The sequence below is a fragment of the Somniosus microcephalus genome, unplaced genomic scaffold (assembly GCF_052327205.1).
Source record: "Somniosus microcephalus isolate GS21.2 unplaced genomic scaffold, FLI_Smic_1.0 scaffold48, whole genome shotgun sequence".
Lineage (NCBI taxonomy): Eukaryota > Metazoa > Chordata > Chondrichthyes > Squaliformes > Somniosidae > Somniosus > Somniosus microcephalus.
The window spans coordinates 33,680-48,351 of record NW_028225235.1 but is presented as its reverse complement, the minus strand read 5'-3'; the positions used below and the strand labels follow the sequence as shown (position 1 = coordinate 48,351).

Genomic DNA, 14,672 nt, shown 5'->3' with positions numbered 1-14,672 from the left:
AGGCCAGCATTCCATTAGCCTTTCTGATTATTCTCTGTACCTGTTCATGACATTTGAATGATCTCTGTACCTCGACCCCCAAGTCTCTTTGGACCTCCACTGTTTTCAGCTTTTCACCATTTAGAAAGGACCCTGTTCGATCCTTTTTAGGTCCAAAGTGGATGATCTCACATTTGCCTACATTGAAATCCATTTGCCATTCACTTAATCTGTCAATATCCCTTTTTAATTTTATGCTTTCATCCAAACTGCCTACAATGCCGCCTATCTTTGTGTCATTGGCAAATTTGGATATATGACTTTCTATGCCATCATCTAAGTTGTTAATAAACACAGTGAATAGTTGAGCCCCAGCACAGATCCCTGCGGGACACCACTAGTCACATCCTGCCAATTGGAGTCCGGCCCATTATCCCTCCTCTCCGTCTCCTGCCACTCAGTCAATTTCCTGACCAGGTCAATAATCTGCCCTCATTTCTGTGGGCTTCTACCTTAGATAACAGTCTCTTGTGTGGGACTTTATCAAATGTCTTCTGGAAGTACTTATAAATAAATTTACACCAAAACAGACACCTTCCCTGGATCCTAAGGCTAGGAGAGGCACTCTGGAAGGTATGTGGAGCTGGGACTTGTCCATGAGAGTAACTGAAGGTAGAAAAACTGAAATAATCTGGAAAGAGAAAGGACATCAATTCGTCTCCTCCTATCTTACAGAAATAAAGAACACAACACAGGATGTGTTTACACCAAAACTGGTTTGACAGATATCCAGAAACTTAAACTCCAGCCCAGTTATAGGGGTTATTAACATCAGCACAAACAAACAAAGGATGTGATTAACATCAGAATCTAACCCCTCCAGTCACTTGTGAACTTGCTGGTGTCTCAGCAGGCAAGATGGTCGACTGAATCCCTTCTCACACACGGAGGAGATGAACGGCCTCTCCCCAGTGTGAACTCACTGGTGTCTCGGCAGGTTGGAGGACTGAGTGAATCCCTTCCCACACACAGAGCAGGTGAATATCCTCCCCCCAGTGTGAACTCGCTGGTGTCTCAGCAGGTTGGATGCAGAAGTGAATCCATTCCCACACACAGAGCAGGTGAACGGCCTCTCCCCAGTGTGAATTCGCTGGTGTTGAATGAGGTGAGATGACTGCCTGAAGCTCTTCTCGCACTGAGTGCAACTCAACGGTCTTTCATCAGTGTGAACAAGCTGCTGTTTAATTAGATCCGCAGAGATTTTAAAGCAGTTCCCACAGTCACAGCATTTAAAAGGTCTCTCCCCAGTGTGAACTCACTGGTGTAAGTGGAGTCTGGAAAACAGAGTAAATCCCTTCCCACACTCGGAGCAGGTGAACGGCCTCTCCCCGGTGTGACTGCGTCGATGAGATTTCAGCTGGGATGGGCGGTCAAATCCCTTCCCACAGTCCCCACATTTCCACCGTTTCTCCGTGGTGTGGGTATCCTTGTGTCTCTCCAGGTTGGACGATCAGTTGAAGCCTCGTCCACACACACAACACGTGTACGGTTTCTCCCCACTGTGAATGGTGCAATGTTTTTTCAGGCTGTGTAACTGGTTAAACCTCTTTCCACAGTCAGTGCACTGGAACACTCTCACTCGGGTGGGTGTGTGTGTGTCGGTGCTCAGTACACTGGAACACTCTCACTCGGGTGGGTGTGTGTCGGTGCTTTTCCAGTCACACTGATGTTTGAAAACTTTTCCCACAGACAGAACAAACATTTCTCCTTCTACACTCAAAGGCCGATGAATTTCAGGTCCTGATGAATCGAGTGACTCTCTCAGATCTTGATAGGAAGTTTTGTTTGAGTTTCCCATCTGTAAATCGTAAGAATAAGAACATAAGGAACAGGAGCAGGAGTCGGCCCCTCGAGCCCGCTCCACCATTCAATAAGATCATGGCTGATCCGATCTTGGCCTCACCTCCACTTTCCTGCCTGTTCCCCATGACCCTCGACCCCCCTGTAGTTCAAACATCTGTCTGTCTCCGCCTTGAATATATTCAGTGACTCCGCCTCCACAGCTCTCTGGGGTAGAGAATTCCAAAGATTCACGACCCTCAGAGAAGAAATTCCTCCTCATCTCCGTCTTAAATGGGCGACCCCCTTATTCTGAGACTATGCCCCCGAGTTCTAGATTCCCCCACGAGGGGAAACATCCTCTCAGCATCCACCCTGTCAAGGCCCTCAGAATCTTATGTTTCAATAAGATCCCCTCTCATTCTTCTAAACTCCAGTGAGTATCGGCCCAACCTGCTCAACCTTTCCTCATAAGACAACCCCTTCACCCCAGGAATCAACCTCGTGAACCTTCTCTGAACTTCCTCCAATGCAAGTATATAGGAACATAGGAACATAAAAGATAGAAGCAGGAGTCGGCCATTCGGCCCCTCGAGCCTGCTCCACCATTCAATGCGATCATGGCTGATCATCCAAATTCACACCCTGTCCCTGCTTTCTCCCCATATCCCTTGACCACTTTAGCCTTAAGAAATATATCCAACTCCTTCTTGAATATATTTAATGTATTGGCCTCCACTGCCTTCTGTGGTAGAGAATTCCACAGGTTCACCACTCTCTGGGTGAAGAAATTCCTCCTCATTTCTGTCATAAATTGCCTACCCCTTATCCTTAGACTGTGACTCCTGGTTCTGGACTCCCCGACCATCGGGAACATCCTTCCTGCATCTAGTCTGTCCAGTCCTGTCAGAATTTTATAAGCTTCAATGAGATCCCCTCTCATTCTTCTAAACTCCAGTGAGTATAAGCCGAGTCGACCCAATCTCTCCTCATACGTCATTCCTGACATCCCAGGTATCAGCCTGGTGAATCTTCGCTGATCTCCTTCCATGGCAAGAACATCCTTCCTCAGATAAGGCGACCAAAACTGCACACAATACTCCAGATGTTGTCTCACCAAGGCCTTGTATAACTGCAGCAAGACATCCTTGTTCCTGTACTCAAACCCTCTCACTACGAAGGCCAACATACCATTTGCCATCTTAACCTCCTGTTGCACCTGCATGCTTACCTTCAGCGACTGGTGCACAAGGACACCCAGGTCTCGTTGCACTTCTCCTTCTCCCAATCTATTGCCATTCAGATAATAATCTGCCTTCCTGTTTTTGCCACCAAAGTGGATAACCTCACATTTATCCACATTATATTGCATCTGCTATGCTTTTGCCCAATCACCCAACCTGTCCAAATCATCCTGGAGTTTCTCGGCATCCTCCTCACAGCACACACGCCCACCCAGCTTTGTGTCGTCTGCAGATTTGGAGATATTACATCCAGTTCCCTTGTCTAGATCATTAATATATATTGTGAATAGCTGGGGTCCAAGGACCGATCCCTGCAGTACCCCACTAGTCACTGCCTGCCACTCGGAAAAAGACCCGTTTATTCCAACTCTTTGCTTTCTGTCTGCCAACCAGTTCTCTATCCAAGTCAATACCTTGCCCCCAATCCCATGTGCCTTAACTTTACACGCTAATCTCTTATGCGGGACCTTATCGAAAGCCTTCTGAAAGTCCAAATACACCACATCCACTGGTTCTCCCTTATCTATTTTACCAGTTACATCCTCAAAAAATTCCAGGAGATTAGTCAAGCATGATTTACCTTTTGTAAATCCAAGTTGACTTTGTCTGATCCTGTCACTGTTTTCCAAGTGCTCTGCTATTACATCTTTTATAATGGACTCTAGCATTTTCCCCACTACCGATGTCAGGCTTACCGTTTTCTCTCTGCCACCTTTTTTGAATAGTGGGGTAACATTAGCTACCCTCCAATCCATGGGTACTGTTCCAGATTCCATTGAATGTTAGAAGATGATCAGCAATGCATCTACTATTTCTAGGGCCACTTCCTTAAGTACCCTCGGATGTAGATTATCAGGCCCTGGGGATTTATCGGCCTTCAATCCCATCAATTTCCCTAACACAATTTCCCTACAAATGCTGATTTCTTTCAGTTCCTCCCTTTCATCAGACCCTATATTCCCCAATATCTCTGGGAGGTTATTTGTGTCCTCCTTTGTGAAGACAGAACCAAAATATGTATTTAATTGGTCAGCCATTTCTTTGTTCCCCATTATAAATTCCCCTGATTCTGACTGCAAGGGACCTACGCTTGACTTCACCAATCTTTTTCTCTTCACATATCTATAAAAGCTTTTACAGTCAGTTTTTATGTTCCCGGCAAGCTTACTCTCATATTCTATTTTCCCGTTCTTGATTAATCCCTTTGTCCTCCTTTGTTGAATCCTAAACTGCTCCCAATCCTCAGGTTTACTGCTTTTTCTGGCCAACTTATATGTCCTCTCCTTGGATCTTATGCTATCCCTAATTTCCCTTGTTAGCCACGGTTGAGTCACCATTTTTGTTTTATTTTTATGCCAAACTGGGATGAACAAATTCTGTAGTTCATCCATGCGGTCTTTGAATGTTTGCCATTGCCTATCCACCGTCAACCCTTTGAGTGACATTCCCCAATCAATCCTACCCAACTCGCGCCTCAGAAGTTATGCTGAACCTTTATAAAGCGCTAGTTAGGCCACAACTGGAGTATTGCGTCCAGTTTTTGTCACCGCACTTTAGGAAGGATGTGAAGGCCATTGAGAGGGTGTAGAGGAGATTTACCAGAATGGTTCCGGGGATGGGGGATCTTCGCTACAAGGACAGGTTGGAGAAGCTGGATTTGTTGTCATTAGAGTAAAAGAGGTTGAGGGGTGATTTGATAGAGCTGTGCAAGATTATGACGGGTTTGGATAGGCTAGACGGGGAAAGGCTGTGCCCACTAGTTGATGGTACAAGGACTAGGGGACACAGATTTAAGGTTTTGGGTAAGAGATACAGGGGCCTGTGAGGAAAAACTTTTTTACGCAGCGAGTGGTGATGACCTGGAACTCGCTGCTGACGGAAGTGGTGGAAGCGGAGACATTCAATGTTTTCAAGGGGAGACTGGATAGGCACTTGAGGGAAATAAACTTGCAGGGCTACGGGGATAGAGCGGGGGAGTGGGACTGACTGGATTGTTCTACAGAGAGCTGGCATGGACTCGATGGGCCGAATGGCCTCCTTTTGTGCCGTTATGACTCTGTGACCTCTACCAACTAGAAGGACAAGGGCAGCAGGTGCATGGGAACACCACTACCTCCAAGCTCCCCTCCATGTTACACACCATCCTGACTTGGAAGTATATCGCCGATCCTTCATCTTCGCTGGGTCAAAATCCTGGAACTCGCCCCTGAACGGCACTGTGGGAATACCTTCACCACACGGACTGCAGCAGTTCAAGAAGGTGGCTCACCACCACTTTCTCAAGGGCAATTAGGGATGGGCAATAAATGCTGGCATTACCAGCCACACCCAGATCCCATGAACAAATTTTTAAAAACTACGTCCCTGATTTTGTCCGTATATTTTCCTTTCCTGCTCTTTCTCTTCTTGCCTTTCCTCTCCACATCTCTCTCTAATTGGCTGCTACATTACATTCCTACATGACCACATGTCAGAAGTCCTGCAATTGCTGCACAGCGCTTGGAGATGTCCTGAAATTGTGAAAGGTGCTGTACATAGTCAAGATCTTTCTTTCTTCTTACTTATCTTCTCCTCTCCTGTCTCATTTTTGAAATGTCAATGTTTCTTATCATCACTCACTTTCTCCTCAAATTCTTTTCTTCTCATCTCCTTCGTTTGTCTCTTTCTTACTTTGATCTTTAGTTTTTCTTTCCTTGTCTCTCATTTATTTCTAATGTCCTGTTTCGCTTCCCTTATTACTCTCACTATTACCTCAATGCTAATCAATCGGGGGGAAACTCTCCACTGGCTGGAGTCAGACCGAGCACAAAGGAAGATGGTTGTGGTGGTTGGAGGTCAATCATCACAGCCCCAGGATATCGCTGCAGGAGTTCCTCAGGGCAGTGTCCTCGGCCCAACCATCTTCAACTGCTTCATCAATGACCTTCCCTCCAACATAAGGTCAGAAGTGGGGATGTTCGCTGATAACTGCACAGTATTCAGTTCCATTTGCAACTCCTCAGATAATGAAGCCGCCCATGCCCGCATGCAACAAGACCTGGACGACATTCAGGCTTGGTGTTGTGTATTTTGAATGTGCATTAGAATTGTCCCACATGGGATACCGTAGTGGTGATTTGCAGTGCACTATGGGAAATGTAGTGCATTGAGTGAAGAAGCACATTTTAAATAAAATGGCCATTAACTAAACTCTCCACCCCGGAGTCCTCCTTATTTGTTATATAGATAAGGGTATAAAACCACTTGAGACACAACAAAACTGGCGATGAGGACGACGGACTTGCGCATCACTTTGCACTGGAATCGGCGATGTTTAAAGTAAGAAGTTCCTGTCTTTCCTTAATGGCGCGCCCGCAGTTTAGTGCTGATATAATCGCCTCGTAAAGGTGGAGGTTCGTGTGTTACAGAAATAAGAAGGGGGAGAGTAATGATACAGTGAAACAAAGTGGAGGAAAAGGACTGTAAAAATAAAAAAAATAATAAAAAATGGCTATGCTAACCGGAGCGTTTGGACCATTTGATGAAACGGCGGAGCAATGGAGTGCTTATACAGAGCGTTTCGGATTTTTTGTGACTGCAAATGGCATTAAAGATGACGTGAAAGTGGCGACGTTCCTCAGTGTGATCAGAGCAAAAACATTTGGCTTGTTACGGAGTTTGATGCACCCGGATAAGCCTGGCGCTAAGACATATGATCAGATTGTGGAAGTTTTGGAAACACATTACGCACCCAAGCCGCTGCTGATTGCCGAGAGGTTCAGGTTTCACAAACGAAACCAAGGGGAGGGTGAGTCCATAGCCGAATATGTTGCAGTGCTAAAGAAGCTAACTGAGCACTGAGTTTGGTGAAACTCTAAATGACACTGTCCGTGATAGGTTTGTGTGTGGATTAAGATGTGAAGCAACACAGAAGCGCTTGCTCACAACTGGCAAATTGATGCTTAAATCAGCAGTGGAGCTCACTGTGTCTATGGAGTTAGCAGCTAAAGATGCACAGCTGTTGGGGGCTGCAACAAGAGTGCACAGGGTAGCAGCTACACCGGATAAGCATGCAAGTGACGCCAGAGAGTGTTACAGATGTGGAAGGTCAGGTCATCAGCCATCTGACTGCTGGTGTAAAGACCTGACCTGTTGGAAATGTGAAAAGAAAGGACACATTGAACGTGTGTGTAAAGGGCAAAGCAAACAATCCTACACAGAGACACACAAAAACAAACAAGGAAACACATCCAACTGGCATTCTAAAAAGAGAAACCTACACATGGTGAAACAAGAACAGGAAGACAGTGACACAGACTCTGATGGGGAGCTGAATCTCCATGTGTTAACGGTGAATGGAGGCTCATCAGGCTATGCAGTCACTCCACTACTAAAGGGAATACCAGTCAAAATGGAGCTGGATATGGGGGCCGCTGTCTCCTTGATTTCAGAGAAGCTATTCAAAGAAAAACTGAACCACCTATCACTGACGCCGGCCAAGCTCATCTTAAAGACCTACACTGGGGAAACAGTCCCAATGCTGGGTAAGACGGAGGTCAAGGTGAAGCTTAATGGACAAACTGTGATGCTGCCAGTTTACGTGGTCAAGGGTGACTATCCATCCCTGCTGGGCAGGCCATGGTTGGAGAAAATTCATCTGGATTGGAAAAAAGTGAATACGGTGTCAGTCGAAGAGGCGGGGCTAGCGGCAGTGTTGATAAAGCATGCGGCTGTCTTTGACGGAGAATTGGGGAGTATGAAGGGGATTACGGTCAAACTCAAGGCGAAGCCGGACAGCCAGCCACGATTCCTGAAGGCCAGGAATGTTCCCTACGCCCTCAGACCAAAGGTGGAGGCTGACCTGGAGCGCCTGGTCAAGATAGGGGTCCTGGTGCCGGTTTTGCACAGTGAGTGGGCCACGCCCGTGGTACCAGTGATGAAGAGGGATGGCACGGTTCGCTTATGTGGAGGTTTCAAAGTAACAGTGAATCCTGAGCTCTCAGCTGAACAGTACCCCCCCCCATCATTGAAGATCTTTCGCGGGTCTAGCAGGCGGTCAGAAGTTTAGCAAGATTGATCTATGCCAAGCCTACTTGCAGATGCATGTAGAAGAGGACTCACAGAAGTACCTCATCATCACCACCCACAAGGGCCTCTACAGGTACTGCCGCCTACCCTTTGGTATAACGTCAGCACCAGCTTTGTTTCAGTGGGCTATGGACCAGATCTTAAGCAGCATTCCAGGGGTACAATGTTATCTTGACGATATCCTTGTCACAGGACAGGATGACAACGAGCATCTGCAGAACCTGACGAAGACACTGGGAAGACTTGAAGAGTATGGCTTACGCGTTCGCAAGGAAAAATGCAAATTTTTCAAGCCATCAGTGGAGTACCTAGGCCATGTCATCGACGCGGATGGCCTACACACAGCACCGTCAAAAGTGAAAGCCATTGCCGATGCTCCTGCACCTACAAATGTCGGCCAGCTGCGGTCATTCTTAGGTCTCCTGAACTATTACGGAAAGTTTATTCCACAGCTGGCATCACTGTTGAAGCCATTACATGAGTTGTTGTGTCAAGGCAAGGCCTGGGTGTGGACAAAGGAGCGCGAAGCTGCATTCAAGAAAGCCAAAGCAGCTTTGACTGACCCGAGTGTTGACGCACTTTGACCCATCGTTGCAGATTCAGCTGGCCTGTGACGCGTTGCCTTATGGCATCGGCGCGGTCGTGTCCCACATCTTTCCCTCAGGCGAAGAGAAGCCGATTGCATTCGTGTCAAGGTCCCTGAGCAAGGCAGAGGTGAAATACCCGCAGATCGAAAAAGAAGCTTTGGGCATCATCTTTGGAATCAAAAAGTTCCATCACTACTTGTTCGGAATGAAATTCACCTTGCTGACGGATCATCCTCTGACATCGATCTTTGGTCCACACACAGGAATACCCTCCCTGGCAGCATGCAGGATGCAGCGCTGGGTGCTGCTGTTAAGTGCTCACAATTACAACATCAAATATCGGAGGTCAGCAGCACATGGCAATGTGGACGGATTTCAAGACTTCCGCTGCCTGTGCCCTCTGAAGGCTGTGAGCAGAAGATTTTCTACTTTGGCATGGTGAGCAATGCCCCTGTCATGGCCCGGCAGGTCAAGAAAGAGACCAGAGTGGACCCTACACTATCCAAGGTGCTGGATCGGGTGATACGAGGAGACAGATCACGGGTGTCAGACGCACCACCTAAGCTCCTACCTTACCTGTCAAGAGGGAAGGAGTTCTCTGTCACGTCAGAATGCCTCCTTTGGGGCATGTGGGTGATCATACCACCAAAGCTGCGGAAACATGTCCTCAACGAGCTGCACTCAGGACATTGTGGTATTGTCCAGATGAAGGAGCTGGCACGAAGCTACTTCTGGTGGTCCGGTTTGGATCATGAAATTGAAGTTGAAGCAAAATCATGCCCATCATGTGAGACAACCAGGGATACGCCAAGAGCAGCGCCACTGCATCCATGGGAATGGCCGGCGACACCGTGGCAACGGATCCATTTGGACTTCGCGGGACCAGTGGAAGGAGCGATGTTCCTGGTCGCGGTGGACTCCCATTCCAAATGGCCGGAGGTTGCAGTAATGTCCACTACCACTACGGAGAAAACCTTCGAGACTCAGAGAGATGTTTGGGCGATTTGGTCTGCTGGAGCAGATCGTAACTGACAATGGAACACAGTTCACATCCCAGGAGATGGAGGAGTTCCTCAAGAGCAATGGAATCCAGCACATGTTCTCCGCGCCTTATCATCCATCCACGAATGGATTGGCGAAGAGATTTGTCAGAACGCTGAAATGCGCGTTGAAAGCTGCAAGAAGTGATGCTCTAAAGCAGCGCCTGAATGCTTTCTTGCTGAAATACCGAAACACGCCTCATGCTACGACTGGAGCATCTCCTGCTTACCTACTCATGGGAAGGCAGCTACGGACACGCCTTGACCTGCTAAGGCCAACGTCCACAGAAACAGTGGTGCACGCCAATCAGCAGGATCAAGTCAGCAGACGAGCTCAGAGGTCCAAAGAACGACACTTTGTGGTGGGGGGCAAAGTCCTCGCGCATAACTACACCACCCCGGAGGGGTGGGTCCCGGCTACGGTCATTCAAAAGACGTGCCCCGTTTCATACCGAGTCCGCACCGGAGACGACCGAACATGGAGACGGCATGTAGACCAGTTACTGCCAAGACAGTCGCCACAGGTAACCCAAGAAACAGAGGATCAAGGACCTGCTGGGGGCTCCAGCAGGGACTGGTCGTCCGACCCTGAGACGGTGGCACCATCCACTCTTGTGCCATCGAGGGAGGAAGCCACGCCTGCAGGGTCATGGGAGAGCCAGCCAGAGCCTGCTCCTGAGACTAGGCGTTACCCCCAAAGAGAAAGGCAGCCTCCAGAGCGCCTTAGTTACAGTTAGTGCTAACCTGTGTGTATGGGGCAGAATAATCCCCAGGGTTAGCGGAATGTCGAGGCAGTCTACCCTCTCTTCCAAAGTTATAGTCATTTTCAGTTACTCTGTTTTGTGGACATTCTATTTTAAGGGGAGGAAATATGTTGTGTATTTTGAATGTGTATTAGAATTGTCCCACATGGGATACCGTAGTGGTGATTTGCAATGCACTATGGGAAATGTAGTGCATAGAGTGAAGAAGCACATTGTAAATAAAATGGCCGTTAACTAAACTCTCCACCCCGGAGTCCTTCTTAATTGTTATATAGATAAGGGTATAAAACCCCTTGCGACACAACACTTGGGCTGATAAGTGGCAGGTAACATTCGCACCACACAAGTGCCAGGCAATGACTAACACCGACAAGCAAGCGTCTAACCACCGCCCCTTGACATACAACAGCATTACCATCGCTGAATCCCCCACCATCAACTTCCTGGGGGTCACCATTGACCAGAAACTTAACTGGACCAGCCACATAAATACTGTGGCAACAAGAGCAGGTCAGAGGCTGGGTATTCATGGCGAGTGTCTCACCTCCTGACTCCCCAAAGCCTTTCCACCATCTACAAGGCACAAGTCAGGAGTGTGATGGAATACTCTCCACTTGCCTGGATGAGTGCAGCTCCAACAACACTCAAGAAGCTCGACACCACCCAACACAAAGCAGCCCGCTTGATTGGCATCCCATCCACCACCTTAAACATTCACTCCCTCCACCACCGGTGCACCGTGGCTGCAGTGTGTACCATCTACAAGATGTACAGCAGCAACTCGCCAAGGCTTCTTCGGCAGCACCTCCCAAACCGACAACCTCTTCTACCTGGAAGAACAAGGACAGAAAGCACATGGGAACACCTGATAGAATACATATATCCCTGAAGGCAGCAGGACAGGCAGAAAAGGTGGTTAAAAAGGCTTATGGGATACTTGCCTTCATTAGCCGAGGCATAGAATATAAGAGCAGGGATGTGATGGAGCTGTACAAAACGCTAGTTAGGCCACAGCTGGAATACTGTGTGCAGTTCTGCTCGCCACACTATAGGAAGTATGTGATTGCATTGGAGAGGGTGCAGAGGAGATTCACCAGGATGTTACCTGGGCTGGAGCGCTTCAGCTATGAAGAGAGACTGGACAGGCTGGGGTTGTTTTCCTGAGAGCAGAGAAGGCTGAGGGGGGACCTGATTGAGGTGTACAAAATTATGAGGGGCATAGATAGGGTAGATAGAAAGGAACTTTTCCCCTTAGTAGAGGGGTCAATAACCAAGGTAGGGGCAGGAGGTTTAGAGGGGATTTGAGGAAAAACTTTTCACCCAGAGGGTGGTTGGAATCTGGAACTCACTGCCTGAAAGGGTGGTAGAGGCAGGAACCGTCACAACATTCAAGAAGTATTTAGATGAGCACTTGAACCGCCATAGCATACAAGGCTACAGACAAAGTGCTGGAAAATGGGATTAGAATAGACAGGGCTTGATGGCCGGTGTAGACACGATGGGCCGAAGGGCCTCTTTCTGTGCTGTATAACTCTATGACTCTATGACCACCAACTCCAAGTCAAACACCATTCTAACTTGGAAGTATATTGCCATTCCTTCATCGTCATTGGGTCAAGGTCCTGGAACTCCCTCCCTAACAGCGCTGTGGGAGTACCTTCACCACACGGACTGCAGTGGTTCAAGAAGGTGGCTCACCACCACCTTCTCAAGGGCAATTAGGGATGGGCAATAAATGCTGGCCTTGCCAGCGACGCCCACATCCCATGAACGAATAAAAAAAAACTTCATCCCATAACACGCGTACAAGGGCTCAGTAATGTTTAATTTATCAGAAAAAGACAAAGTACAACAACATACTGGTCAGCTTAACAGAGTCTCATCATATTTATGAGGCCACAAACTTAAAATAGTCACTAATAAATCGAGTAATGAATTCAGGAGAAGTGTCTTTACCCAGAGAATGGTGAGAATGGGGAACTCGCTACCACAGGGAGTAGTTGAGGTGAACAGCACAGATGGATTTATGGGGAAGCTACATGAGGGAGAAAGGAATGGGAGGAGATGTTGATCGGGTTAATTGAAGTAGGGTGGGTGTGGGGCATAAACACTGGTATGGACCAGTTGGGCCGAATGGCCTGTTTCTGTGCTGTACATTCTATGTAACACCATCAACAGTCAATCGAAGGGAATCATCAGCACAACAGATTGAAAGATTAAACAGCAGTACAAAAATTTATAAAACATTCATCCATTCCACGTTCATGTCACCCCAGCTGTCAGCAGGGCCCTGTGCTACAGAACAGTGTGACCTCGCTGGTGTCTCTTCAGCTCCCCGGAGCTGTTAAAGCTCTTCGCACAGTCAGAGCATTTAAATGGTCTCTCATCAGTGTGAACTCGCTGGTGTGTCAGCATGTTGGATGACTGAGTGAATCCCTTCCCGCACACGGAGCAGGTGAATGGCCTCTCCCCAGTGTGAGTACGCTGGTGTTCCTTCAGATCTCCGGACCTTGTAAACCTTTTCCCACAGTCAGAACATTTAAACGGTCTCTCATCAGTGTGAACTCGCTGGTGTGCCAGCAGGGGGGATGACTGAGTGAATCCCTTCCCACACACGGAGCAGGTGAATGGCCTCTCCCCAGTGTGAACTCGCTGGTGTATCTTCAGCTCCCCGGTGCTTTTAAAGCTCTTACCACAGTCAGAGCATTTAAATGGTCTCTCATCAGTGTGAACTCGCTGGTGTATCTTCAGCTCCCTGGTGCTTTTAAAGCTCTTACAACAGTCAGAACATTTAAATGGTCTCTCCCCAGTGTGAACTCGCTGGTGTATCTTCAGCTCCCCGGTGCTTTTAAAGCTCTTACCACAGTCAGAGCATTTAAATGGTCTCTCATCAGTGTGAACTCGCTGGTGTTCCAGCAGGTGGGATGACCGAGTGAATCCCTTCCCACACACGGAGCAGGTGAATGGTCTCTCCCCAGTGTGAACACGCTGGTGTCCACTCAGATGCCCGCTTTTAAAGCTCTTACCACAGTCAGAGCATTTAAATGGTCTCTCATCAGTGTGAACTCGCTGGTGTGTAGTCAAATTGCTGGAGCTTTTAAACCACTTCCCACAGTCAGAACATTTAAATGGTCTCTCATCAGTGTGAACTCGCTGGTGTGCCAGCAGGTGGGATGACTGAGTGAATCCCTTCCCACACACGGAGCAGGTGAATGGCCTCTCCCCGGTGTGAACACGCTGGTGTCCATTCAGATGCGTGGAGCTTTTAAAGCTCATCCCACAGTCAGTGCATTTAAATGGTCTCTCATCAGCGTGAACCAACTGGTGTTTCTTCAGATCCCCAGAGGTTTTAAAGCTCTTCCCACAGTCAGAACATTTAATGTGAACAAGCTGGTGTCTCAGGAGGGTGGCAGAATGAGAGAATCGCTTCAAAAACACAGAGCAGGTCAACGGTCTCTCATTGGTGTGGACAAGCTGGTGTCACAGCAGCACGGAGGGTGCAATTAATCACTTCCCACACACGGAGCAGGTTAAAGGTCTCTCCCTAGTGTGATCTTGCTGGTGTATCATCGGAGCGGATGACTGAGTGAATCCCTTCTGGAACACGGGGCCGGTGAACGGGCTCTCCCCAGTGTGTAGCCACTGGTGTTGCTTCAGGTACTTGTAGATTTTGAAGCTCTTCCCACACTCAGAACATTTAAAAGGTCTCTCATTAGTGTGAACTCGCTGGTGTGCCAGCAGATTGGAAGACCAACTGAATCAGGTCCTGATGAATCGAGCGACTCTGTCTGTTCTTGACGTGATGTTCGGTCTGAGCTTCCTGTCTGTAAATGCTCCACTTCTAAAACCCTGTAAAAGGAGTATAGAAAGGGGTAAGAGGGAGAATGTTGCCTCATGTCCCCCTTTCCGAGCCCAGGGGCAGTGAAGCTGATTTTCAGGCCTCAGCTGCTGCACAGGTTACATACGAACATACGAATTAGGAGCAGGTCACTTGGCCCCTCGAGCCTGCTCCGCCATTCAATAAGATCATGGCTGATCCGATTACTCCACATTCCCACCTACCCCCGATAACGTTTCACCCCCTTCCTTATCAAGAATCTATCTACCTCTGCCTTAAAAATATTCAAAGACTCTGCTTCCACCGCCCTCCGA

General features: G+C 48.1%; 1 protein-coding gene, 1 long non-coding RNA gene and 1 pseudogene across 2 annotated transcripts in view; all 3 read right to left on the bottom strand.

Moving 5' to 3' along the window:
- The window catches only part of LOC147083643 (uncharacterized), a 216,284-nt gene that overhangs the window by 192,559 nt on the left and 9,053 nt on the right, over window positions 1-14,672 (bottom strand). The window lies entirely within an intron of this gene.
- Window positions 863-9,345, bottom strand: LOC147083645 (uncharacterized; annotated as a pseudogene).
- On the bottom strand, window positions 12,343-14,572 carry LOC147083644 (uncharacterized). The gene has a single exon (XM_085980145.1). The coding sequence runs from the start codon at window positions 13,794-13,796 to the stop codon at window positions 12,816-12,818; it is 981 nt and encodes a 326-aa protein (XP_085836271.1). The 5' UTR covers window positions 13,797-14,572; the 3' UTR covers window positions 12,343-12,815.

What these genes read in the sequence shown, in the direction of transcription:
- LOC147083644 (XM_085980145.1), bottom strand. Translation starts at nt 13,796, where the DNA reads ATGAGCTTTAAAAGCTCCACGCATCTGAATGGACACCAGCGTGTTCAC.